This window comes from Sarcophilus harrisii, chromosome 4 (assembly GCF_902635505.1).
Source record: "Sarcophilus harrisii chromosome 4, mSarHar1.11, whole genome shotgun sequence".
Classification (NCBI taxonomy): Eukaryota; Metazoa; Chordata; class Mammalia; order Dasyuromorphia; family Dasyuridae; genus Sarcophilus; species Sarcophilus harrisii.
Genome location: NC_045429.1, coordinates 272320259 through 272346596, shown reverse-complemented (window position 1 = coordinate 272346596; position 26338 = coordinate 272320259). Strand labels below are relative to the sequence as shown.

General features: G+C 43.4%; 1 protein-coding gene across 2 annotated transcripts in view; it reads left to right on the top strand.

The window, feature by feature from the left end:
• FOXP4 (forkhead box P4) overlaps positions 1-26338 on the top strand; it is a 99158-nt gene that overhangs the window by 48551 nt on the left and 24269 nt on the right. For both annotated transcript variants that reach the window (XM_031964888.1, XM_031964889.1), the window contains exons 3-12: positions 3280-3369; positions 15744-15866; positions 17347-17433; positions 21132-21279; positions 21439-21646; positions 21901-22005; positions 22943-23030; positions 23925-24008; positions 24345-24549; positions 24652-24728. In XM_031964888.1, coding sequence (XP_031820748.1) covers positions 3280-3369; positions 15744-15866; positions 17347-17433; positions 21132-21279; positions 21439-21646; positions 21901-22005; positions 22943-23030; positions 23925-24008; positions 24345-24549; positions 24652-24728 — 1215 coding nt within the window. The remainder of the gene's footprint in view (positions 1-3279; positions 3370-15743; positions 15867-17346; positions 17434-21131; positions 21280-21438; positions 21647-21900; positions 22006-22942; positions 23031-23924; positions 24009-24344; positions 24550-24651; positions 24729-26338) is intronic.

The following is a 26338-nucleotide window of genomic DNA, read 5'->3' as shown; positions in this document are numbered from 1 at the left end:
AATACATAAAGTAAAATACATAGGATACAAATAAGAATTATTATACTGAAATAAAGTTTAATTTTTTTTCCTATAAAAGTCTGGATCCTAGGTTAAGAACTTCTGATCCAATCCAACTCCCTCATTTTATAGGAGAAGGAACTGAGACCCAGAAAAGATGTTACACTGATCAAAAGGAGTAAAGCTTTGGTTCTACTCTGGGACTCCTAATTCCAGATCCAGGAACTCAGGGAGGTTAGGGTTGGGTAGGCTGGGAAGAAGACTCTTAGAACAAAGAAAAGAAAAGACAACAAAAGTGGAAATATGTTCCAGCTTTAAGACCGGAGTCTGGTCTTCTCTCCACTCCCTCAGGTTGGGTGCAGGGCTGGGTATATTGCCACCTGGCAATGTCAGTGACACTCTGCAATGCTAAACTTGAGCTTGGACATTTGAATTGGGGGCTGGGAAGACACTTTGTGCTTTAAATGATCCTTCTGTCCTAAGATTTCTTTTCCCTTCCTCACCCCTATTAAGCAAATGACCTAATGGAATTGAGGAGGACCATCTATTAGGCCTTTAAGACAAGGCTGATGTAATAAGAAAATCATTTAATTTGGGGGGCCTAAGATCTAGGCTGAAATTCGGGTTCTGCTACTTAATATCTGTGTGACCTTGGCTCAGTCATTTTTCCATTTTGATTTTCAATGGCTTTATTTATAAAATGAGATTAGAATAGATGAGCATCAAAGTCCCAGCTCAGCTCTAAATCTTTTGACCCTTTGACCTGCTGATCACAAACTCTGTGAACTGAATTTTGAGGTGGGGTGATAGAGGAAACTGGAATGCCTCCAGCTTTGCTTAGGGTGGGGTCAGCAATAGATCCCTCTGTTTATATTTATACACCAACCTCCTTAGGTCTGGGACTAAGCCGGAGGCACCCATTCCAAAAGTGTGGGGACAAGCTTGGCCAAAGAAAAGGAGTACTGTGATGACAGCCTCCGTGTCAGGAAGACCTGGACACTCATTTCCCCTCTGACATAGTGGATGTGAGACCCTGGGGAAGTCATATATCCTATGGGGGTGGGGTGCCCCAGGCAACTCTTTAAATAAATAGTGAATTGATGAAATACTTCAGTAGAGGGAATTTCATATTGGAAATTCCCCTTACCAAAAGGGGAAACAGCAATGAAATCACACAGGATCAAAAGTCAGGCTGTCTTGGTCATTACAATAACAACAAACCCCCAAAACCTACTCCTAATAATGCTGGATGGCTATTATTAAACTGTTAAATATACTGGAGTGATTTGCCATTTCCTTCTCCAGCTTATTTTATGCAGGAAACTGAGGCAAACAGGATAAAATGACTTGCCCAGGGTCATGTAGTAAGTGTTTGAGGCTAGATTTGGACTGGTAAATGAAGCCAGGGATACAAGGGGTACGTATGTTGGGAAATATTTTACCTGAAAGTGTAGATGATGTGAATAGGGGGATATGTAGAGAAAGTAGAATCATAGGTGTAATATTGGTCCTCAGAGGCAAAATCCCTCACTTTGCACATGAGGAAACTGAGGCCTTGGGAGGTTAAGTGACATCAGTAACACAATAAGAATCAGAGGTGGGATTTGAAACTAGGGTCTTGACTCCAGAGTCAGAGTTCTTTCTATTGTATATAACATTATTTTTGTAATATATGTAGATTTAGAATGGAAAATGTTTTCATTCCATATCCTCGCTTACTTATTGGACTTTTTTCGGTGATGGTAGGGAGGAATATTTAAAAGTATAAACACAATCACAGTGATCCCTGCCACTGCTAGTGCCTTCCCTTTGAGACTACCCCTCCTTTACATAGTATATATTTTTGATGTGCATGGTTGTTTGCATGTTGTCTCCTCAATAAGACAGGGACTCCTTGAAGGCAAAGACTATGATTTTGCCTTTCTTTGTATTCCCAGGCTTAGTAGAATACTTCTAAGTTCAGTGGCAAGTGCCTTATTGAATGCTCCTTGACTGACTATTTTTAGGAGACCATGAGATGTCCTAGTGGAGCTATCTTATCCTTCTCAGCTAAAAATATAAGCTTCTTGAGAGCAGCTATTGTTTTGTTTTGTTTTGTTTTGGTGCTCTTTGTAGTCCAGAAACCTGGACTCTCCTTGTAAGGGCACCTATCACTCATTAATACTTGTTGAACTGAATTAAAGAACATGGTGCTTAAAACTTCCCAATCAATACTGGGCCACCAACCCAAAACTGGGAGTTGAAATAAAGCCCAGGTTAGATTTATTTCCTAGAAGTCCCTGCTCAATCCCTGGCAATCCTGGACCTGCAACTATTCTCTTACTGATACCTCACCTTCATCCTGACCTATCAGAACCTCTACTACCATCCCCCAACTCCCTCCTCCCATACAGCAATCCTTCTGATCCCATCCCAGACCTCCCAGAGTCCCATCTACTTGCTCATATCACTCACTGACCCCATAGTAACCAGCCCTGAATATAGTTATCCGCAATGACAATCCTTCACCCCTGCCTATTTGTGTTCTCTGAGTCTATACTGATCCAAAAGATCCCATATAAATCACACTATCTTCTTTGATTACACACTGGCCTTCTGACCTTATGAATAACCTTTTAAGACCCCATACTTAATTTATTTAATCCCACAAACTCTGTTCTACTACACAAGGACCCTTTAGACCAAATTCTGACTTCCAAAGGTCTAGACTGCTCTACATCCCAAACTGAATTCTTACTCTACCCTGTGTTCTTCATAGAAGTGCTTCCCCATTTCCTGATCCCCCAAATCCACATTCAACTCTCACAGTAACTCTAAAGTGACCTCAGTACTTCACACAGGTCCTATTTTGACTGCTAGGCTCTACTTTTGACTACTGACTCCATGTTTTTCCCTTTGACCTCTTCAGTAAACCCCTTGAGTCTATTTTGACTTGTCATACTACAGTGATTCCACATTCTATCTATCTTGATTCTCCCTCCAATCCTTGAACCCCACACTGATTCCTAGATCTTATAAAGTACCTCAGAAATCATATTGGCCTTTTATGTGACCTCTTTCCTTTACCCTCTAGCCCCCCAATCTTTTATTTGCTCTATGTCCTCTTGCAATGACCCTCTGACCCACCTATTGACCTCTGACCTACCATTTATCCTCTCCCACAGATCCTGGAACTACCCCTCTCATTGTATATTTTGCCTGATGTTCCTCCCCCTTCCACCCCCAATCTCTGACTCATGGATGAGACCCCTTCACTGACCCAGGCCCCCTATGTTCCAGGCTCTCCAAGTAGCCCGGCAGTTCCTGCTACAGCAAGCCTCAGGCCTGAGCTCTCCTGGGAACAATGACAACAAGCAGTCGGCAGTACAGGTAAGGAAGTCGGGTCAGGTATGGGTTGGTGTGGTGGGGAGCCATCAGTCAGGAAGGGTCAAGGTAAAATGTGGGGTACAACCCTGTACAGGAGGAAAGGAGGGGAAAAGGAATATCAGAAATAGAAAGTTACCATTGGGGCAACTTTTAGTCCCAGTTCCCTGCCCCCCCAGCCAGGATTGACCTCACCTGGCCAGCTTCCCCCAGTGGTCACTGGCAAAGGTGTTTGTTCCACACAACTGTCCTAACCTGGTTCCATTTCTAGACTACCCATCCCTTTGTCTGTTTCTGCCTCTGTCTTTTAGACCATGTGTGTTCGTTTTTCTCTGTAGTGATTCAGTTGTCCCGTCTCTATGCCTGAATCTGTGCCTCTGTCTAATGATCTCTCTTTCTCTCTCCCTCTGTCTCTTTTTCCCCATCCTCCTTTCTCTTCCTCTTTCTCCCCCTCCCTCCTCTCTCTGTCAACTTGTTTCTCTGAAACTCGTGTCTTTCTGTGTCTCTCTGCCTCTGGGGCCTCTCCTGGTCTCTCCATAGCCCTATCTCTCTATGTGATGTCTCTCTGTCTCTTTTGTTTTCCTTTGCACAATCTGCTCCCCCCGCCCCCCCTTCAGCTTGTCGGTCCATCTGGCTGGTAGGGGGAGGGGAAAGGGGGTGGTGGTGGAAGGAAGCTCAGCCTTCTGTTTACTTTTTGTGTCACAAAGAACTTGGGAGAATTGCAGACATGAGTCAGGGATGGGTCATAACTCAGACAGCCCCCCCTTTCCCTTTTCCCTTCCCTCCCTCCCCTTACCCGCCTGTGGTCCCCCTCCCTCTCCTCTCCCTGTGCCCCCCTCTCCACAGCAGCTGGGGGAGGCTCTGAATAGGGGGAGAGGATTAAGCGGCTGCTTTGAAAGGAAGTTTATCTAAGAGAGGAAGGGTGAGAGTGATTCTGAGCAGGAGAGGATCTGGAATCTGGGCTGGGGAGGAGGGGATGTGGAACAGTTGGGGGGCTGAGGAGGAGAGAAGGGGCTAAGAAGGGGGAGAATTGGGGAGAGAGGGGCCAGGGAGAGGACAGAGGAGGGTGGACTGAGGACCTGAAGGAGGAGGAGGGAGAGAGAGAGAGAGAGAGAGAGAGAGAGTGTGTGAGTGTGTATGTTAGGGAAAAAGGGGTTGGAGAATAATGAGAGATTGGGGAGAAGGGGGCCGACTGCAGTGGGGGCCTGCAGACTGGAGGGAGATGGCAAGAAGGGTCTTGGACTGAGCTGCGCCCCCATGTGGGAAATCTGGCACATTGATAGTTTTTTCTGACATGTATGTGAAATAGTTTGAAATTTCATAGTTCCATAGAGATGTAAGATATCATCATAATAATCCAAGTCCTGATCAAAGGGGCTAGAGTAGGGCTGATAAAGAAGATGTGGGTAAGGTTAGGGAGAAATAACTTCCTAAACCAATCAAAGGAATCAGCTGAAACTCTCTTACCCAAGATATTGGCCACTCTGTGGTTTGGTTGAAAGGACACTGAATTTGGAGTCAGAACAAATGAGTGAATGAATAAAAGAGCATTTATTAAGTACCTTCTGTATGCCAGGCACTCTCGCCAGGTGCTGGAGGTACAAAAACAAAAGGGAGACAGTCTGTACCCTCAAAGAATCCCTATCATTTCCTAGTAATTGAGTAAATGAGACATGAAGCATTGTCTCAATTTGGCTAGATTGGAGTGGGTCAGGTGAATTTTTAGGCACTCACCAATCAGGGGAACTCATCTCAAGGAAGAGTTTCAAAGCATAGTGGACTAACTCCTCAAGAGAGAAAAGAAACAGAGCACCTAAGCTCAAATCCTGAGGATTTTCAGCAAGTCATTTATTCTCTGGCCTCAGTTTTATCATCTGTAAAATGAGGGATTTACTAGATGAGATCCTTTAAAATTGGAGATATACTTTCACACGATCCTCCTTGAAGGCAGAGAAAATAGAGGAAATAGTCTTGGGTTTGTGTCTGGAGTGAATGTAGAAGCATTATTCCTCCATCCAAACCTAGCCTTAAGAAACCTATCCTCCTCCCCTGGCAGGAGGTACTCTTTATGAGTGTTGCTCCATGGGGAGAGCTCACTTTCCAAAACTGCTAATAGCACTAGGGAGAGAACAAGGGTGAATAAAGTTGGGATGGTTCAAGAGGATCTGATATTAGAAAAGATTTTTCAGGTGGGAAGGAGAGGTTAGGAAATTCCTTTCCTGGGACATTTCCCCAATATATAAAAGGAAAGGAAGGGAGCATGCATTTATTAAGCACCTACTATATCCCTGACTGTGCTAAGTGCTTTACAAATATTGTCTTATTTGATAATGGACAATAGTAATCTTAGTCTGAATTTTGTGAGGAATCTTTGTAGCTGGAGGTAGAGAGCCAGATGGGGTTCTTTTCAGAACCTTTCCCCTACTTCCCAAATCACATCCTCTTTAATAATTGAGATCAGAGCCCCAGTCTAGGCCTCCCATTGTGTCCTGAGGGAAGGTAGTTTCAGAGAATGGGGTTTAGGGGAACATCCTGATAAGCTTATTTGACTTTGCTCTCCCTTCACTCATTTGTAGACATGTTAATTTTCTCTAGAGGTGTGAAGTAAGACCTCCCCCAACCCACTCAATAATCTATTCTTCCCTACTCCTTAAATCCTGATTCCAAAGTAAGGAAGTTCTGTCCAGGGAGTAGGGGAATATGGAGGCTTTCTGGGGAAATTGCTTTTCTTCAGAGCTCAGAAGCTTGTAGGAAGATGTGGGGAGAGTGAGAAGTGGAAGGGGGGGGGGTGGCAGAGAGAGAAAACGGAGACTGCACTGAAGCGGAAAAGTGTATTTTGTTGATTTGAAACTTGAGTGAAATGGGTAATGAAGACAGATCGATGGCGGCCCTTTTCCTGCTCTACTGCTTGCCTCCCCCAGTTCCTTGGGCCTCCCTCCCTTTTCCCTACTCCCAAGGGTTCCCTGAACATCTCTCCAGCCAAATTCAATTGAGTTCCCAAATTTGGTGTTAAATCTCTGACTCTGGCCAAGGAAGAGATGGTCAACATCCTTTGCCAGGGCTTGGAGGGAATGAGGGGCTTGGTGCTCAAATATTAAAATGGTGGAGGTTTGGTGTTTGGGAGGACTCACTGTTTCCCAGTCTCAAATCTCTGCAAGATGTTTTGGATTTTTTCCTTACAGTATTTCAAAATTTCACCCACTATTTCACCAAAGTTTTTCCCCCTTCAAGTTCAGGCCTGGTCCATTGTTCCTCAGAGTAGAGAGAATATAGAGAGAATATACAAGGTAGTACCTTGTATTTAGACACTCCCAATCACTTTTAGTTAGAGCTCAAGCCTAAGCTAAGATCTTTTCTCTCCCTTTATCTTTCTCCAGTCAAAGGAATCCTTATACAGCTTTTAAGGTTTGTAAAACGTTATGAGCATGCATCATCTCATTTGATCTTCAGAACAATCCTGTGAGATAGATGCTATTATTATCATTCTTGTTTTACAGAGGAGGAAACTGAGGCAGACAAAGTTTAAGTGACTAGCAGGGTCATACAGCGAATACATGCCTGTGATAGTATTTTAATCCAGGTTTTTAAAACTGTCTTCTTGATGGGTTTTTCCCAAAGATTCTGTCTTCTCCACAACATACACATATCCTCCCTTTGACAAATAAGTACAGTTGAGCAAAAGAAATAAATTTAATCTGTCTTGACTTGAACTCCCAGCAAGACATCTACTATCCACTACATGATTTTCAGCTGAGGGTTTGGCTCCAGCCCCAAACCTGCATCAGTCTCATTCATCTGGGGGAGCCCAGCCTGACATGAACCTGTTCTGTCACTATTCTATGATCCCTCTCTCCTGAGTCCTTACCAGCCAAGCCTCTTTCAATGTAATGATCTTTGCCTGGGAGAGGACTAGTGTCTGGACTGGGGAGGGGTGGGGGATGGGAGTGGGGGTGTCCTTTGGCTAGATAGTAGGGGGAATTCTTTGGCTACTAGCTCGGGGGCAGGGAGGAGAAGGGTTAGGGGAGGGATGGCCTGTGACTCTTAGCTTTAGTAAGCACTTTGCTGGGCTGGCCCCTGGCCAGATAGTGACTCATTAACTTTGCTGAGCTCACTATCTGGCAGATGCCCATTCTGACACATCCCTAACCGAGACCTCTGAAGCTGAGGGAGGAGATTGGGGGAAACTGGAGTCCAATTCTCATGAGAGAGAGGAAGTGAGACCCCTTGAGAAAGGAGTTAGGGTCAAGGATGTAGCCAGCTACTCCCTGACATGGCCAAAGGCACCACGATGTCGGCTATGTTATTTTAGTGAGCGACCCTCATCCCATATAATTTCTTGGACCAAAGAAGGGGTTGGGGGTTGGGCTTAGGCCCAGAGATTTGGTTGTCTTGATAAACTTAATCATAGATTCATATATGTAAGGAACTTTAATGTGTCCCCTCATCCATTCTTTTACCTCCATATGAGACAGTCAAAGGAAGAGACTTAGTCTCTCTGGAAAACAGATTCCCATAGCCTCTCTCACTTATTCTTCCTAGTGACTCATGTTTTTCATAGCCAAAAAGTTCTTCCTTGTGTCTGACCTCAGATTCTTCTGTTGTGGGCCAAGTTTGTGTGCTCCACCCCCATTCCCATCTTCCCAGGAGAAAGCATGGTGTAAATGGAAAGAACCCTGGAATTAGAGACACAAAACTTAGATTCAAAATCCTAACTACCATTTACTAGTTGTATGACTTCGGGCAAGATAGTTCTCTGAACATTAATCTTTTTTTTTAATTGTACCAAATACATACAAAGATAATTTTCAACATTCACTTTGTAAAACTTGGTGTTCCAAATTTTTCTCCCTTTCTTCCCCTTCCCCCCTCCTCAAGACAGCAAGCAATCCAATATGGTTAAACATGTGCAAATCTTCTAAACGTATTTCCATATTCATCATGCTGCCCAAGAAAAATCAGATCAAAAGAGGGGAAAAAAACAGAGAAAGAAAAAGAAACAAACAACAACAACAAAAAGTGAGAATACTATGCTTTAATGTACATTCAGTCTCCACAGTTCTCACTCTGAATGCAGATTGTTCTTTCCATGTCAAGGCTATTGGAATTCACCTCATAGTTGAAAAAAGCTAAGTTCATCACAGTTTATCATCACATAATCTTGTTGCTGTGTACAGCGTTCTCTTGGTTCTGCTTACTACACTTAGCGTCAGTTCATGTAAGTCCAGGTCTTTCTGAAATCAGCATCAGTCTTAATGGTAGTGCGGTTTAGTGTATTGAGCAAGTGATTAGGAATTAAGAGGACCTGGGTTTGAATTTCACCCCTGTTAAACATCCCTCATTTTCCTCATCTGAAAAATGAAGCCTATGAGCTATGACTCTGGGATTCTGATTCTAAACTGGTCCCCCGGAAATGTGCTTTACAAATGCTTGTTGACTGGCTAATTGCCCTCTCTAGGTTAGGTAATCAACCTCCTTAGTTTTGAGTGTTTCCAGTCAAGCAGTGACCTTTATGGGTCAATTTTAGGTTACAGTGAAAGAGCTAGAGTGGAGGAAGAGGAATGAATATCTCTAATGAGCTTAGAGGGAAAGGATGACAGAAGGAAAAAATTCAGATAAAGGAAATGGATGAAAAAATTGTCTCGACCTATTGAGAGAGGTCATATAGAAACTTATGGTTAGGAAGGGGCTTTCCTTCCTTCCTTCCCTCCTTCCTTCCTTCCTTCCTTCCTTCCTTCCTTCCTTCCTTCCTTCCTTCCTCCCTCCCTTCCTCCCCTTCCTTCCCCTCCTTCCCCCTTCCTCCCCTCCCCTCCTTTCTCCCTTCCTCCCTTCCTTCCTCCCCCTCCCTTCCTTTCTCCCTCCCTTCCTTCCTTTCTCCCTCCCTCCCTCCCTTCCTTTCTCCCTCCCCTTCCTCCCTCCCTTCCTTTCTCCCTCCCTTCCTTCCTCCCTCCCTTTCCTTTCTCCCTCCTTCCTTTCTCCCTCCCTTCCTTCCTTTCTCCCTCCCTTCCTCCCTCCCTCCCTTCCTTTCTCCCTCCCTTCCTTCCTTTCTCCCTCCCTTCCTCCCTCCCTCCCTCCCTTCCTCCTTCCCTTGCTTCCTCCCTCTCTCCCTTCCTCCTCCCTCCCTCCCCCCTCCCTCCCCCCTTCCTTCCTTCCCTCCCTCCTTCCTTCCTCCCCCCTCCTTCCTTCCCTTCCTTGCTCCCCTCCTTCCTCCCTCCCTCCCTTCCTTCCTTCCTCCCCCCTCCCTCCCTTCCTTCCTCCCTTCCTTGCTTCCTTCCTTCCTTCCTTCCTTCCTTCCTTCCTCCGTCCCTTCCTTCCTCCCTTCCTTCTTCTTTTCTTCCCTTCCTCCCTTCTTTCCTTACCTCCCTCCTTTCCCCTTCTCTACTTTCCTCCTTTCTTCCTTTTTTCTTTCCTTTCCTCCTCCCCTTCCTCTTTCCCTCTTTCCTTCCTCTCACAGAAATTTTAATGAATATATTTTTGTGTTTTAATCACCTTCATTTCTTAATAAAAGATAAAGGGAGAAAAGCCATTCAGCAAAACACACAGAACATGATCAAATCTGACAGTGGATGCACTTATCTACATCCACAGTCATCCCCCCCCCCACTCCGCATCTTTGCAAGGAAGAGAGGGAGGTGTTTTCTTGTATCTTTTCTATAGACCAAGTTTGATCATTATAATTACAAAGTATTCGGTTTCCATTTTTGTTGTTCTTTACATTTACATTGTTGTTATAATTGTGCATATTGTTTTCCTGGTTATGCTTTTTTTTTTTTTTTTACTTTGTATCATTTTATTTAAATCTTCTTATGGCTTGTATTTTTCAGTCATTTATTACATTACATAACATTAATAATCATAGTCTTGTATCACAATTTGTCTATTCCCTCATTAATCACTATCTTAATTTGTTTCCAGTTCTTTGCTTCTCTATGAATGTTTTAATGCATATTGGACTTTACTTTCTCTATTTGACCCTCTTGAGGTATATGTGTAAAGTATGAGTCAAAGAATATAGAAGGTAGTAATAGTCACTTTTTTAAACCACAATTTCAAGTATCTTTCAAAACTTAAACCAATAGTATATTAAAAATATGTTTGTTTCAAGGGTCCAAAATTATTTTTTTTTAAATATGGAAAGAGTCAATGGTGTACTCCAACAAAGTCTTTTTACAATCCCAGGCTGGTGAATTTAGAACTAGAGGAAACCATAGTGATCATTTTGGTGTAATGCCTTCATTTTCCAACTGAGGCTCAGATTGGGGAAGAGACTTGGGTGACAACAGGGAGTTAGTGGTGTTACTGAGATTTTGAATGTAAGTCCATTGACTACAGCCCAGTATTTCTCTTTCAGTCTAATTTCCTGAGTTGTTAATTATAATACTCAGAAAACTTTGTTGATTGAAAATGTTTCAGATCATATCCCAGATCCCAATATTATGAGTAGAAATATGCCCTCCTCCCCCCCATCTCTCTCTCTTTCTCTCTCTCATAGTACTTAGAAAACAGTAGAAGCTCTTTGATAATTGAAAATCTTTCAGGTCAGATCCCAACATTATGATTAGAAATTCTCTTCCTCCCTCCCTTTCTCCCTCTTCCTTTTCCTTCCTTCCTCCCTCTCCCTCCATTCTCTTTCCTTTACCTTTCCTTCGCTCTCCCTCCTTCCCTCTGCCTCCATCTCTTTCCCTCACTCTCCCTTCCTATGTCCTCCCTTTCCCTCTTTCCCTCTCTCCTTCCCTCTGTTCCTCCCCCTTTCCTTTCCAACCTTAGTAACCAAGAGCAAAAACAAATATTCAGATAAACAAAGAAAATGATCTATACATAAAACCAAAAACCAAAAATTATTTACAATCTGTTCAAATCAATGTGTATATTAACTTCAGCAAAATCAGAACAAAAATGTCCTGTTTGCTTCCCTGTCTCATGATCCTTTATTCTTTTGTGTGGATTTGTGGTTTTGTTTTCCCAATTTTGTTGCTGATCAGGAATTCTCATCTGGAGGGGAGGGGAGGGGAGTGGAGGGAGGGAGGGAAGGCTTTAGAAGAGAGATATATGAGGAGCCAAGGACATAGCCTGGAAGTTGTTTGGCTTGCTTTGTTTGTTTGTTTATTTTTAAACAAATCCCTGTAAGTCTCTCCAACCCCTCCGCCCCCTTTTTTCCATTTGCCTCTTTCTCCAAAAAGTGGAGTACAGGGAAGAAAAACAATTCTTATTAATGAGGATTTTGTAGTTGGTTTCCCTTTAATCCAGGTTTTATTATATTTGGGGAGATGAGAATATATGCATAAAAACAGTGAAGGCCGCCAAATACTACAGGAATTTAGAGAAGGGTAGACTGGCCAGGCTTGGGTTGTCTGTTATGGAGGAGGAAGAATTGCATCTGGGCCTCAAAGATAGGCAGGGTAGAATTCAAATTGGTTGATAAGAAAGAGGGGCAAAGAAAGGTTAGTATACCACATAGTAAGAACAAATACTGAATTTTGAGTTAGAAAACCTGGATTCAAATCCCAGCTCTGTTGCTTCCTAACTGTGATACTCTGGGCTAAACATTGTACCTCCTGGGCTTCTGTTTACTCCTGTTTCAAATAAAGGTAGGGTGATCTCTAACCTTTCTTGGAGCCTTAGAATCTGTGAACATGTGCCTTGGTTCCATACTTTCCACAGTTCCTCCTAGGGCTCAGGTTTGGAAACTGGAAGGTAAATGCTAAACCTGGCTCTCTGATTTACCCCCTGGGGGAAATGACAGAATAGAGAGTTACCCTATAGGAGTATGAGCCCCATCTATTCACCCCATTTCCTGCTTCTTTTCTCCAGAGACTTTCATTCTAGGTTCTTTGGCAGAGGGGAGGATGGTCCAGGAGTCCATAAGTACAAGTACTTATTTATGTATATAGAGATGTGCCAATGTAGATGTAAATTCAGAGGATCTGGGTTGAAATTTCAGCTTTTATTATTGATCACTTATGAGATAGTGAATTAAGTTTCCTCTCTGGAACATATTTCCTCCCTTGTAAAGAGAGAATAATAATCCTTTACAGGACAGCTAGTAGCAGAGTGAATAAAGTACCAGGCCTGCAGTCATGAAGACTCATCTTCCTGACTTCAAATATGGCCTCAGACAGCTACTAACTCTGTGACCCTAAGCAAGTCACTTCACCCTGTTTGCCTCAGTTTCCTTGATTGCAAAACAACTCCAGTATCTCTGCCAAGAAAATGCCACGTGGGTCACAAAGAGTTGGACAGGATTGAATAACAAATACTTTTGCTACCTTCCTTACAAGGTTGTTGAGATGAAGGTGATTTGTAAACTGTAAAATGTAATATAAATGAAAGTGTTTTGGTTTTTTTTTTTCAGCAGGCTGGGGTCATGGGTTTAAGACCTACTGTAGGCCTCTGAGTTTCAGAGCCAGTTTGTATCATTGATTCTGACTAGCTGACCCTGACTATAGACCCTGACTAGCTGGGTCTATAATAATTCAAATAACTCATGTTTTAGCTTTAAAAGTGCTCCCTTCCTAAAAACCCTGTGAGATATAATTTATAAATATTACTATATTCTTATCATAATATCTTTCCAGCTGAGGAAACTAAGGCTCAAAGAGATTAAGAAATTTGCCCAAAATAATATCACTACTAAATGCCAGAGCTGGGATTCAAACCTAGGTATTCCTAATTTCAGGTTCAATACTCCATCCACCATACCACATTGCCTCTGAGGGAGTAAGACTATGTGAGAATGAGAATAGCACCATTCAGACCATCCCTGCCATTACTTTCAAGTCATTCTCTTCATACAACAGGAGCTCCTGGTCACTGGTGGGTGCACCATCAACATCTTCTTCAACCAGCTCAATATGAGTCAGCAGCATGACACAGCAGTGAAAAATGGCTATCGGTGGCCTCAGCTGCATTAGAGTAGGCACAGTGCCTAGGATTAGGGAAATGACCTTCCCTTTGGTCAGAGAACTTTTGGAGTATTGGATTCTCTGTGCCACATTTTAGGAAGAACAGGTAGGAGAGGAAGGTGACTGAAATTCAGGGAGATTGGAAACAAGATCCAGTTGAGGCTCAATTAAAGGAATGGGTAATGTTTTACATGGAGAAGAAAAGATAGGTGGAGGTGAGAAAGAAGGGGCTGTGATCATTGTTTTCAAGTATTGGAGGAGAGAGATTGGACTTCTGCTTGACTCCAGAGATCAATGAGTAGAAGCTAGAGAGAGGAAGTTTTCAGCTTGGTATAAGGAAAGATTTAAAATAATAATAATAATAATAATAATAGCTTTTTATTTTTCAAAATACATGCAAAATACAGTTTTCAACATTCACCCTTGTAAAACCTCGTGTTCCAAATTTTTGTCCCTCCTTCCCCACCTCCAACTTCTCCTAGATAGCAAGAAGCACTGGGCAATTTTTCTACACATGTTTTCGCATTTATCATACTGCACAAGAAAAATCATATCAAAAAGGGGAAAAATGAGAAAGAAAAAAAAGCAAGCAAACAAAAACAACAAAAAAGGTGAAAATACTATGGTTGTAATCCACATTCAGTCCCCATAGTCCTCTTTCTGGATATATCACAAGTCTGTTGGAAGTGGCCTGAATCATCTCACTGTTGAAAAGAGTCAAATCTATCACAATTGATCATCACATAATTTTGTTGATGTTGTGTAACTTGTTCTCTTGGTTCTATTCACTTCACTTAACATCAGTTCATGTAAGTCTCTTCAGGCCTTTCTGAAATCAGCACACTCAACATTTTTTATAGAACAATATTTCATTATATTTATGTACTATAACTTATTCAGCCATTCCCCAACTAATGGACATCCACTCAGTTTCCAGTTCCTTGCCATTACAAAAAGAATTGCTACAAACATTTTTGCACATGTGAGTCCTTTTCCATAAGGAAAGATTCTTTCCTAACATGACTCCTTCTTTCCCTTCCAGGCTTCTCACATGTTACTTACCCTCATCCACAAACTCAGCAATCCAGAAGTTGACTATACCTTGCACATATCACTTTATTTCTTATTCCTGGGATGGGTCTTTGTAATGACTTTCTTCTGGGTCTGGAATGCCCACTTTCCAAGAGGGTCTTTCCTGTTCCTCCGTGGTCCTGAGATTACTTCCTCTTTTCACCATGTAGCTCTTGGTTGTCAAGGCTGTTTGCATATTGTCTCACTCTATTAGAGTGGGAATGCTTGAGGCTAGGAACTTTTTTGTATTTCCAGGGCTTGGTACTGAATCTTGTACACAGTAAGTGTTTAATAAAGGCTTGTTGATTGATAAGTCTCTAGGTCTTAGTTTCCTTCAAAACCTACTTTTTAAGGTAGCTTTTCTCAGTCCTCTTAATTTCAAATGCCTTCTCCTTTCAGGCTACTTTCTATCTACTCTGTCTATATCTTCTGGGTACCTTTTGTTTACATGTGGTCTCCCACTAATCAATCAGTCAGCCTGATTAATAAACATGTACTAGCACTGTCTTAAGCACCAGGGACTGGAAGGCAAAAGACTCCCTTGCCCTCTTTGTCGTTGAATCATTGTTGAATTCTTTGTGACCCCATTTGAGTTTTTTTTTTTGGCAGAAATATTACAGTGGTTTGCCTTTTCCCTCTCCCACACATTTTACAGGTGGAGAACTGAGGCAGAGTTAAGTGACTTGCCCCATATCACCTAGCTACTAAGTGTTTGAGGTCACATTTGAATTTAGGTCTTCCTGACTCCAGGACTGGCACTGCACTGTGCCATCTAGTTGACTCTTAGGAGCTTACAGTCTAATAAAGACACCTACAAATAAACAAATTCATACAAAACAAGCTATATGCAGGAAAATTAGGGAATAATCAACAGAGGGAAGGCACAGGAATTTAAGAGGACTTCAGGAAGGCTTCCTGTAGAAGGTGGGATTTTGGCTGGCAGGTAAAGGGAGCCTGGGAGATCAGTAATCAGAACCGAAGCAGGAGAGTGCTTTAGCCAGGGGGGACAAGCCAGAGAGAATGCTGAGATGAGATGGAATGTCTTGTTGATGGAACAACAAGAAGAGGAGTGTTACTGGATTGAAGAGTGGGCATGTTAGGGAGCAAGGTGCCAGTGGAATGTGAGCTCCTTGAGGGAAGGGAATATGTGCTGGTATTACTAGTATTTAGCACGGTTCTTGGCACAGACTAAATAAATAATAAATGCTTGTGGACGGACTTCAGGAATGTTGTAGAGAGGATTTTTGTTCAGGTAGGGCTTGACCAAGTTAGTCTTGAAGGCGTTTCCATTTCTGGGTTCTGCGTTTTGGGGTATGGCAGGTCTGCCCCTGGGAATGGGAATGAGAAAGGCCTGGAGAATGCTGAGTGGAGAAGATTTCTGACTGGGATACTGTCTTCCCTCACCCTCAGGTGCCGGTGTCTGTGGCCATGATGTCTCCACAGATGATTACTCCCCAGCAGATGCAGCAAATTCTGTCACCTCCTCAGCTTCAGGCCCTGCTGCAACAGCAACAGGCCATCATGCTTCAACAGGTGAGACCCCACCTATCCCCAGCCTGTTTGCCCCCTTTCCTCATCTTTCACTACTAGTGTCCGCCACATTACACAAGTACAGGGCTATTATTGCTTGGGTAGTAAGGCATGGGAGCAAGACTCCTCTCTTCTTCACCTTCTTTCTAGTAGTCTCTCCTTTTTATCCTCAGACCTTGCCTCCTGCCTCTGGTCCTAATTTATTACCAAAGTTGGAGCCCCCAGCTCTAATGAAGGGGTGGGGCCTGGGAGGGTGACAGAAACCTGTTTGACAGTCAGAGAAACTGCTCAAGCTAGACAGGCCTGCATTCTTCTAGAACAGCTGGGTGCTGGTCAAAGGTTATTTTTTTTTTCTTTTTTGCTTTGTTGAGAGTTATTCTATATATACACTCTACTCCCTAGTTCCCTGTGGGTTTCTGAGGTCCCATCCTATCCTCATCTCCAAAGCACTGGACCTGATAGGGAAAAGAATAGGGTTTTCTGACCTGTCCAGAAGATCTCCCTTCTACCTCTGCAAGGAAGGGAGGGCTGAAACAACCGATTAAAAAAACCATAGCCTCAGCCTTATCTGGGGTGCCTCATCTCTTTTTCAGGAGGTACAGAGGCTGAGGGAAGGACTGTGCCCTCCACTTATTTTTATAAAGTTTTTTATTTTCAAAACAAATGCATAGATAATTTTCAGCATTTACCCTTGCAAAACCTTATGTTCCAAATTTTTTTTCTCCTTCCCTTCTTCCCAGCCCCCCCAGATGGCAAGTAATCCAATATTTGTTAAACATGTGCAATTCTTCTATACATATTACCACAATTATCATGCTGCACAAGAAAAATTCGATCTCAAAGGGAAAAAAATGTTTTCAAGCAAACAACAACCACAAAAAAAGTGATACTATGTTGTGATCCACATTCAGTCTCCACAGTCCTCTCTCTGGATGCAGATGACTCTCTTCACCATTGGAACTATGGGCCCTTTATATGAAAAATCCCTTTTTCTGGTGATTGACAGTAGCCACCAAGTCTGTTCTCTTACCAATCTCTTCTCTTCTTGCCCTGCCACATTCCCCAAAAATAGTTCTTAGCAGGCAGGGGTCAGAGGTTTGGATCAGAAATCTAGAAACTGATCAAAGGGACCTCTGAAACCCTTTTTGTCTTACCCCTTCATTTTACAGATGATGAATCAGGGGCTTAGGTGACTTGCTTAAGTCATTACAGGTAATAAGCATCAGAAACAAGTTTTGAGTGCAGCTCCTGTGAATCCTAGATCAGTGCTTTTTCCCTGGGAAAGGGTATAACCTCTTAGCCTCCTGGATCCATTTTACCAAGCAAGTTGGATCAATTCCTCACTCCAGTTTTAGGGCAGTGAAGAGTCCACAGTTTGGGGGTAGGGTGGAAGAAGAAGGAAAACAAGCCAGTTTATGATTTACTTGTTTGTTTGTTTTTCCTTCCCTCTTTGACCTATTCCCACTCTTCCCTTACCCCTCAGTTACAGGAATATTACAAGAAACAGCAAGAGCAGCTTCATTTACAGCTCCTTACCCAGCAGCAAGCTGGGAAACAGCAACCCAAAGAGGTAAGAAGCTTGAGTAAGGGGGCATGCAGCTGGATCCCTTTGTTCCCTCCACTCCCTTCTTAGCCAACTATACATCCTATCCTTCCTAGGAAGTAGGGAAGCCGGACATAGTTGAAAAAGAAACAAGCATTTATTAGGCTCCTCCACTGTGCCAGATACTGTGCTAAGTGCTTTACAATGATTATTTTATTTTATCATCACAACAACTATTGAGGGTAATGCTATTATCTCCATTTTACAGTTGAGGAGACTAAGACAGAAGTTAAGTGACTTGTCTAGGATCACACAGAAGAAAAAAAATAGCTAAATTTATGTAATTGCCTACTGTGTTTCAAGCCCTGAGCTAAACTTATCTCATTTGATCTTTGAAACAGCCTGGAGGGAGATGCTATTTTTATTCCCAGTTTGTAGTTGAGGAAACAGAGGCAAACAGGTTAAGTGACTTGCCCAAGATCCTGTAGCTAAGAAGTATCTGAGGCCAAGTTTTAATAATAATAATAATAATAATGACAATGATGATGATAGCTCTGGTCATATTTTTCTGTAGTTACATATGTATAAGTTTCCTGGAGGTGTGTGTACATGTATGCTCATACCTCACTTTTGGCTTTCCTGAACTTCAGATCTTTCTATTATGTTTTTTAAAAAATAGATTTTTTATGGCTATCTTTTAAGAAATCACCCATATTTTTCATTATAGACTTCCCAAGAGTTATTCCCTAAAACAAAGAATTTTTTTTATGAAGATGAAGGAGAGAAAATAAAAAAAAATGGCAAAACAATTTATAATACACAGGGAAAAAAAAATCCAACATTAGCAACAACAGTCCACACTCATTTGCCCTCCCCTCAACCTCTGATTGGAATGGAGGAGATTCTCAAATCTGTTCTTTGGGGCCAAACATGTTTTTTATACTTTTGCAACATTCCTTCCATTCTCTTAAAGTCTCTCCTGTGGATCTCAACACTGTGGCTTTCTGTTTGTCAGCTTCCCAACTGCCAAGTTCCCTCCATCCTTCAGCCTTCCTTCTGCTTGCCTCATCTGTCTGCTTCTGCTGGCCTCCTGAATTCCCCCAGCCCAAAGCCTGCCATCCTATCCAAACCACACTTTTCTTCTGTAACTCTTCTGACAGCGCCTGCTCTGTGTCTAGAACAATCTCCTTCCTCCCGTATTGGGGGATGGGGTGAGGGGGAAATGACAGTTCTGAGTGGCCTCCTCCATGGAGTCTTCCATGATTGGAACCAAACATTCACTAACATACCAGGACAATTGATGACTTTTTTTTTTTTTTTTTTTTTTTTTTTTTGCTACTTCAAGCCTCTGTCTTTTTTTTTTTAATTTTATTTTTCTAAATATATGCAAAGATAGTTAACATTTATTTTTGAAAAACCTTGTGTTCCAAATTTTTCTCCCTCCCTCAACTCCAAGGCAGCAAGCAATCTGATACAGGTTAAATATATATAATTCTTTTAAACATATACTCATATTTGTCAGATCAAAAAAGAAAAAATGAAAAAGTAAAAAAACCCCAAGCAAACAAATAAACAATAACAATAACAAAAAGGTGAAAATACTATGCTTTGATCCATATTCAATGTCCATAGTTCTCTCTCTGGATACAGATGGCTGAATACAGACTTTCTATCACAAGTCTATTGAAATTACCTTGAATCACCACTTTTACCTCAACCTATTCTTACAGTTGCTGTACTCTCTCCTCTGAATTACTCTGGTGGGCCATATTATGGATAGGACATTGGTCTTAGAGTCAGGATTCCCAGATTCAAATTCTGCCTCAGATGTTCGCAGGCTGTATGATCTGGAGCAAGACACTCCACACTAAGAGTAGAGTGTCTTGTTTTCTTACCTACAAAATGAGGGAATTGGATTCAATGGTTTCTAAGGGTTCTCTCAGCGTTGAATAAATGGTGTGTAAAAGAAACATTGAGCTAAGTGCTAGTATACAAATAGAGAAGTAAGACAATTCCTGTTTTCAAGATGCTTTCACTCTGATAGGGACATTATAAATCTGTGACCCTATGTTTTGTTTCCCCAATAATTAGCAAGCCCCAAACAGACACCACTGCAAGCTCCTAGAGCAGACATGGTCCTGGAGGGCTCCATAAATACTCGCTGACTGACTGACTTGCCTGTGCTCATGGCTGAATGGCCCTGTCTGAATTTGTATGTTCTGGGGGGTGGAAGACAGAGTTGTTGTGTGTGGGTGTGACTAGGTGTCCTTAGGAGGAATAAGGAGGGAAGGGAATAGTTGGTGAGACAAATGATAAGCTTCACTTCTGACCCCACTGTGTTATCTGTCACAAAAACAGTCATTTCCAGGTAGATGCAGGCCTATGTGAGTTTAGGATGGAAGGTGTGTGTGTCGGGTGTGTGTGTTGGATTGAAATGATTGAACATATTATCGTGGGTTTTATCTTGCCCGCTTGTGACCTATTCCTCTTAGGGAACCCCTAACTTCTGGGAAGTTTTTCTGATTATACATAGGAGATAAAAGGGAGATGGACATACAGCAGTAAGTCCAGAGAAAAGTGATTAGGACAGTGAGGAGTCCGGAAACCACATTGTAGTGGGAATAGCTTAAAGAACTGAATGTGTTTAGTCTGGAGGACTTGGGAAGAGAGGGAAGGAGTAGGACATGTTTGCCTTCTTTAATTGTTTAAAGCCCTGTCATATGAAAGAGAGAATAAACTTATTCTTTATAGCTCCAAGTAGATAAGAGTTTAAAAACTGGGGGAGGAATGGAGTCGGGGCTGGAAGTTGATTGTGGAGATCACTATGAAGGGTGGAAGTTACAGTAAGAAAGATTTGGGCTTAATGTAAGGAGAACTTTCTAAATAATTAGAATTGTTTAAATATGGAATGTGCTGCTAGAAGGTAGAAGGTAACTACCTTCTAATTGGGATGACTATTCAAGCAGAGACTCTAAGACCATATATATCAGTGATGATCTAGAAGAGATTGTTGAGCTGTGTGAGATATAGTCCAGATGATCTTCTGATTATAAATTCAGTGATTCAGTAAGAGGGAAAAAATGGTGGAAAGAGGAAGGGATTTTGAGAACACAGAGAATCTTACTAATGTTCCTTGCTAGCTTAATGTTTCTAGGCCTGTTTCTTATCTGGGAAAGTAGGGGATTGAAATAAATGATGCCTAAGGTCTCCCAAGAAGAGAAAAGATGAGGGGGGAATAAGAATGATCAGAAGAAAACAAAACAAAAAAAAAAGTAGTGAAAAGAAAGGAAAAAAGGAGAGAACAGGAGAGACGAGTGCAACAGGAAAGAATAGAGAGAAGACAATAGAGAAGAAGAAAGAGAGAGTAGGACAGAGCGGGAGAAAGGAGCAGAGCTGTCCTGTCCCCCTTCTCAGCATTGCCCTATGCACCAATGACTTTTTCAAAAGCTGAGGCTGTTAGAGGAAAGATAAGAGGGTGGGATGACACTCAGATATCAGCTGAAGTATGTGTGTGTGTGTGTGTGTGTGTGTGTGTGTGTGTGTGTTCAGGAATGGACTTTGGTCTTGGGGAAGGGAGGTAAGTAAGGGACAAGGGCTTTTAAAGGCTTGATGGAGATAGTGGGGGTGGGAGTGGAAGGAGGTTGGGGGTCAGGAAGCATCTAGCTCCAGTGAAGAAAGGCCTGATTAGACATGTCTTCCTTTCATCATTGCTTCCTTGGAATTAGGCACTTGGGAACAAGCAGCTGGCCTTCCAGCAACAGCTTCTCCAGATGCAGCAGCTGCAACAGCAGCACCTGCTGAACCTGCAGAGACAGGGTCTGGTCAGTCTGCAACCCAGCCAGGCAACAGGACCCCTCCAAACTCTCCCACAAGGTAAGTGCCTCTTATAGCCCCCACATACCAGCCTCCAGAACCTTAGGCCCCAAAAGCCTCCCATCCCTAGGGTCTAGCCTGAGTCTGTTGTAGGGGTCTCCTGCTGTCCAAGAAGGATTAAGAGCGGGAGGGTTCTCTATCTGGCTCTTTTCTCTGCAGCCGTGTGCCCATCTGACCTGCCCCAGCTGTGGAAGGGCGATGGTGCAGCTGCCCAGCCGGCTGAAGACAGCGTGAAACAGGAGGGGCTGGACCTCACCACAGCAGCAGCCACCGCTACCTCGTTTGCTCCCCCTAAGGTCTCACCCTCCCTCTCCCACCACACCCTACCCAATGGGCAACCCACTGTGCTCACACCTCGACGAGACAGGTACCTTTGGAGAGGGGGCCTGAGAGAAAGCGGTGGGGTGGGTGATTCTGGGAAGCCCACGTCACTGCCTCCTGAGCCATGGAGTTTAAACACCGGGGGAGGAATGGAGTTGGGGCTGGAAGTTGATTGTGGGGATCAGGGGACCAAAGGAAAGTGAGGGGGAAGGGGGAGCTGGGATCAGCTAGACCAAAGGGTGTTGTGGTCAGCAACAGAAGCCCCTGGCCCCTGACCTCCTACCTTTCTTCCCTTCCCAGCTCCTCACACGAAGATACACCTGGCTCCCATCCCCTCTATGGTCATGGGGAGTGCAAATGGCCAGGTTGTGAGACCCTTTGTGAAGACCTGGGGCAGTTTGTCAAGTAGGTTACCCACCTGCCCCCACTTCTTCCCCTTTAGTCCTTCCCCCCTTTTTTTCTTTCTCCCTTTTCCTCCCAACAAGCTTCTCCCACTCCTTACCTCCACTTCCCTGCCCCCTTTGGTCACTGACTACCACAGGCAGCCTCAGCTAACTCCCTCAGTCCCAAAAGAGAGAGCAAGTTCACGGACTCGCTGGCTGGAGGGCGTTCAAGACTTGAGATTTGAAGGAGAAAGGAGGGCAGTGACAGTTGTGGGAGTGAGGGTGTGCTTGTGTGAGTGCCTGCTCTCAGTCCAGGCACTCATCTGTCTTACCTGGGCCTCCCTTCAACCGTTCCTGGGCCCTGTAGCCGGCTCCTCGGAGACCTAGAGCAGCTCCTCCCTCCTGGAGAAAAACAGAGCAGGCTGAGGGATAAGCAGGGAGCAGGGTCCAGTTTCTGCATTCTCCCAGTGTCCCTGGTCAGGGGCAGGAGGAAGCTGACAGCAGAGTGATGGGGCCTGGAGGGGGCGGGTGGACAGGTAGGCAGGGGGCGGACAGGCAGTTGGCGCTGCCACAGAGTGCCAAGCTCTGTCACTGACTGATTAACTCTGCTGTCTTCCAGCCCCTTGCAGCATCAGGGTCAAACAAATTGTTTTCACGCTTCGTCAGAGGTTTACTTAATTAGTTCATTTGCAATTAGATCTCTCTGTAGCTGGGATTTTAGCAAAGACATCAAAGGAAGCTGACTAGGAGGAGGATGCTTCTATCTTTCCTTTCTTCTGCCTTGGCCACCTTCTCTGTCTCTTTGTCTCTGTCGCTCTGTCGGCCCTTGTCTATCTCTCCATCTTTGTGTGGGAGGGGATTAAGGATGTATCAGGGAAGGCAGATTGGGGAGGGGGGAGGGCAGTGCAAATCCTAGATGAAGCCCGAGGCTAAACCTTCCCTTTTTTCCCCCCACGAAGACACCTCAACACAGAACATGCACTTGATGACAGAAGCACAGCTCAGTGCCGGGTCCAGATGCAGGTTGTCCAGCAGCTGGAGATACAGGTGTGGTCCTCTGGGTGTCTGTGCAGGGTGCTTGTGGGGTCCCACCCTTTCCCTGATGTCAGCAGCATCTTTCCATGGGGCTCTCTGGACTCAGCCATGTGTTTTTGCAGTCAAAGTGATCTCCTTACCTTGTCTAAATTGTCTTGGTGATCCAGGATGGAAGGGGTGAACTCTAGAGAGGATACACTACGGACTTGGGGGGAGGAAGGGTCTTGCCCTGGGAGGACAGAAGCAGTATACTAGAGTTCCAACATAACTAGCCATCCTCCTGACAGGTGGGTTCTACTGAAGTTGGGAGACAAAACATGCTCCATTTCCCAATGAGTTGTCTTAGGCAAAAATTGTGACCAAAAAAAAAAAAAAAAAAAAAAAAAAAAAAAAAAAAAAAAAAGATTCTGGCCAAGTCAGTGTGAAGAACACAGAGATCATAGAGAGATAGTAGTCTGAACCATGGATACCCAAGAGACTTATCAGGGGAACCAATCAATCAACGAGAGAAATTAATCTGTCGACAAATATGTGTGCAGCGTCAGCTCCCCACTACACTACACATTCCTCAAGGCTGGGGACACGTTTTTGCATTCTCCGCAGGGCCTGACAGGGCCTTGATGTAGCAGAAGCTCAATAAATATTTGGTAGGTAAATCAGCCAATAAACATTTATGAATAAATGCTAAATTCCAAATGGGATGAATGGCATTAGCACAGGTGGTAAACGCTGGCGTTTGATAGGGATCTGGGACTAAGGGACACCTGTCTGAATTTGGCATCTTTTTTCCCTTTGGCAGAAGATTGGGGAGGGATGGTGTTGGATGCTGATGGAAGGGGAGAGGGCTGAATCCTGAAAAGAGTCTGAAATGCAGCTTTCTTTCCTGCCTTTTCTCTCTCCCTGCAGCTAGCCAAGGAGAGTGAGCGACTTCAGGCGATGATGGCCCATCTGCACATGAGGCCTTCAGAACCCAAGCCCTTTAGCCAGCCGGTGAGATGCTCCATGGCCCATATGTCTCTAGCTCCCTCTAGTCCCTATGACCCATCACACTTGGTAGTGGAACCCTCCCCGAGCATCAGCCCCCGTGAGGATGCTGCCTCCCTCCCTTAGATCCTTGTGTTTCAGATTGGTTCCCCTCAGAATCCTCCCTATAGAAACTAACCCTCTTGAATGTGCTCTCTCCATCTCCACTTACCCCTTTGTTCCGTGATTAAAGTTCACCCTCCACCATTCTGACCCTGAGATCCATGAGTGGAGAAGACATTTGAATCCAAGATGACCCTCCCTGCTCATACCTGCTCTCATCACCCTTTCCATTTTTCATAGCTGAACCTGGTGTCAGGCTCCTCACTCTCCAAGGTGACTGTCTCAGCAGCTGATTCATTCCCGGATGGCCTCGCCCACCCCCCCACCTCAGCTGCCGCCCCCGTTACTCCCTTACGTCCCCCTGGCCTCAGCTCTGCTACTCTGCACAGTGGGGGCCCTGCCCGCAGGAGGAGTAGTGACAAGTTCTGCACCCCCATCTCCTCTGGTGAGGGCAGAAGGACCACAGAAGGGAGGCGTTGTGGTTTAGGGGAGGGGTCTTCTTCAGCCCAGGTCTGGCCTTCCTTACGTTCCTCAACTTTCTCCCCAGAACTGGCCCAAAATCACGAGTTCTACAAGAACGCAGATGTCCGACCTCCCTTTACCTATGCGTCCCTCATCCGACAGGTGAGCTTCCGGGGAAGAAGAGGGAGATGCTGGGAATAAGAGAGTCGTGAAAAACCCTCTCTTGTATTCTCATTCTCACCCCCCAGATCTGCCTCCAGTTGTCTGCTTATGAAGCCCTTTCCTCTCCTTTTCTACTGCCCAAATCCTACCCAGCCCCACCCCCTCCCTGACCACCCTAGTCTCCCTCCTTTGGACAGTCATTCTCTGTTCCACTCACTCCCTAGCTCGTTAGGGTCAGGGGAAGTGACTCGTCCTTCTCCCATCTCTCACATATGTGTGCACTCATGCATATGGATTCTCCTACAGCTTATATTGCACATTGTAAATGTGCAGATTCTCAAAAATGGCACTTCCAGTCCCACACTCAATTTTTCACAGATATACCTTCTCTTAACATTGCCAACCAGTTCATTCTTTTTCTAACACACACACATGCACACACCCCTATTCTCTCTTATCTCACATGGATATAATTCACACAAATTTCCTTAGACATATATACATCCATTCTCACTTAGTCTCACACAAATATGCAAACTTTGACTCTCTTACACTCTCCTCTCATACCCATGCTTATTGGGTATACATATAGAATTTTTGGTCACAGGATCATATGTGTGTATGTGTATATACATATATAAAATATATAGAATATATATATATATATATATATACACACACATATATAAGTTTTTCTATATGTATGGAGGGAAAAGGAAAAGGAAAAGGAGGGATTGAGGGAAAGGGAGAGACAGGCAGAGACAGACTGATACACAAACAGAGACTTAAAAGGAATCTAATGGATTGAAATCAGTTCCTTCATTTTATAGATAAAGAAGCTGAGTCCCAGGGTAGGTAAAGTGATTTATCCAGGATAGTAAGCAAAGATTCAAGACAGAGCAGAAATTCAAACCCACTTCTTTGACTCCAATCCAATAATCTTTCTTTTTAAAAATATATTTTATTTTTATTTAAGTTAAATTTGACAAACAAGTATAAATATTTCTGTATTCAAAGAAAAACTGAAAAAGATTACATATGAAACCAGAGTGTCTATTATGCATAGCTTTTTTTTTTAAGCGCAAAATAAATTCGACACTGTTCCAAAACTGTCTTGATTATCTATAGCTTGCTCTGAACTTTCTTCTTCTTGGTTGTAAATTAATTTTAAAATGTTTCAGTGACATTCTTTTTTTTTTCTTTTCTTTTTGGTATCAATTATTTTTAAACTCCCTCCTCCCCCAAGCCTCCACCCCCATTTTTAAAGTCTTCCTTTGTAACAAACAAGTATAATCAAACAATAAATCTACCTATTGGCCATGTCCAAAAATATGTCTCTTTCTTTCCACTCTAGTCCAACACCTGCTATAAATATTTTTGTACATATGAGATCTTTTCATTTTTTCTTTGACTTCGGGTTATATAGTTGGTTCGAAGGATTAGTGACTTTTTGGTATTGTTTCAAATTGCTTTCCCAAAAAGCTGGATCAATCTATAGCTTTACCAACAGATACTATGTCTGTCTTTCCATATCCAGCTGTTTCCACTCATGTTCACATTCTTTGTATTATACATACATGCTTTATATATATATTCTCTGTGTATCTGTC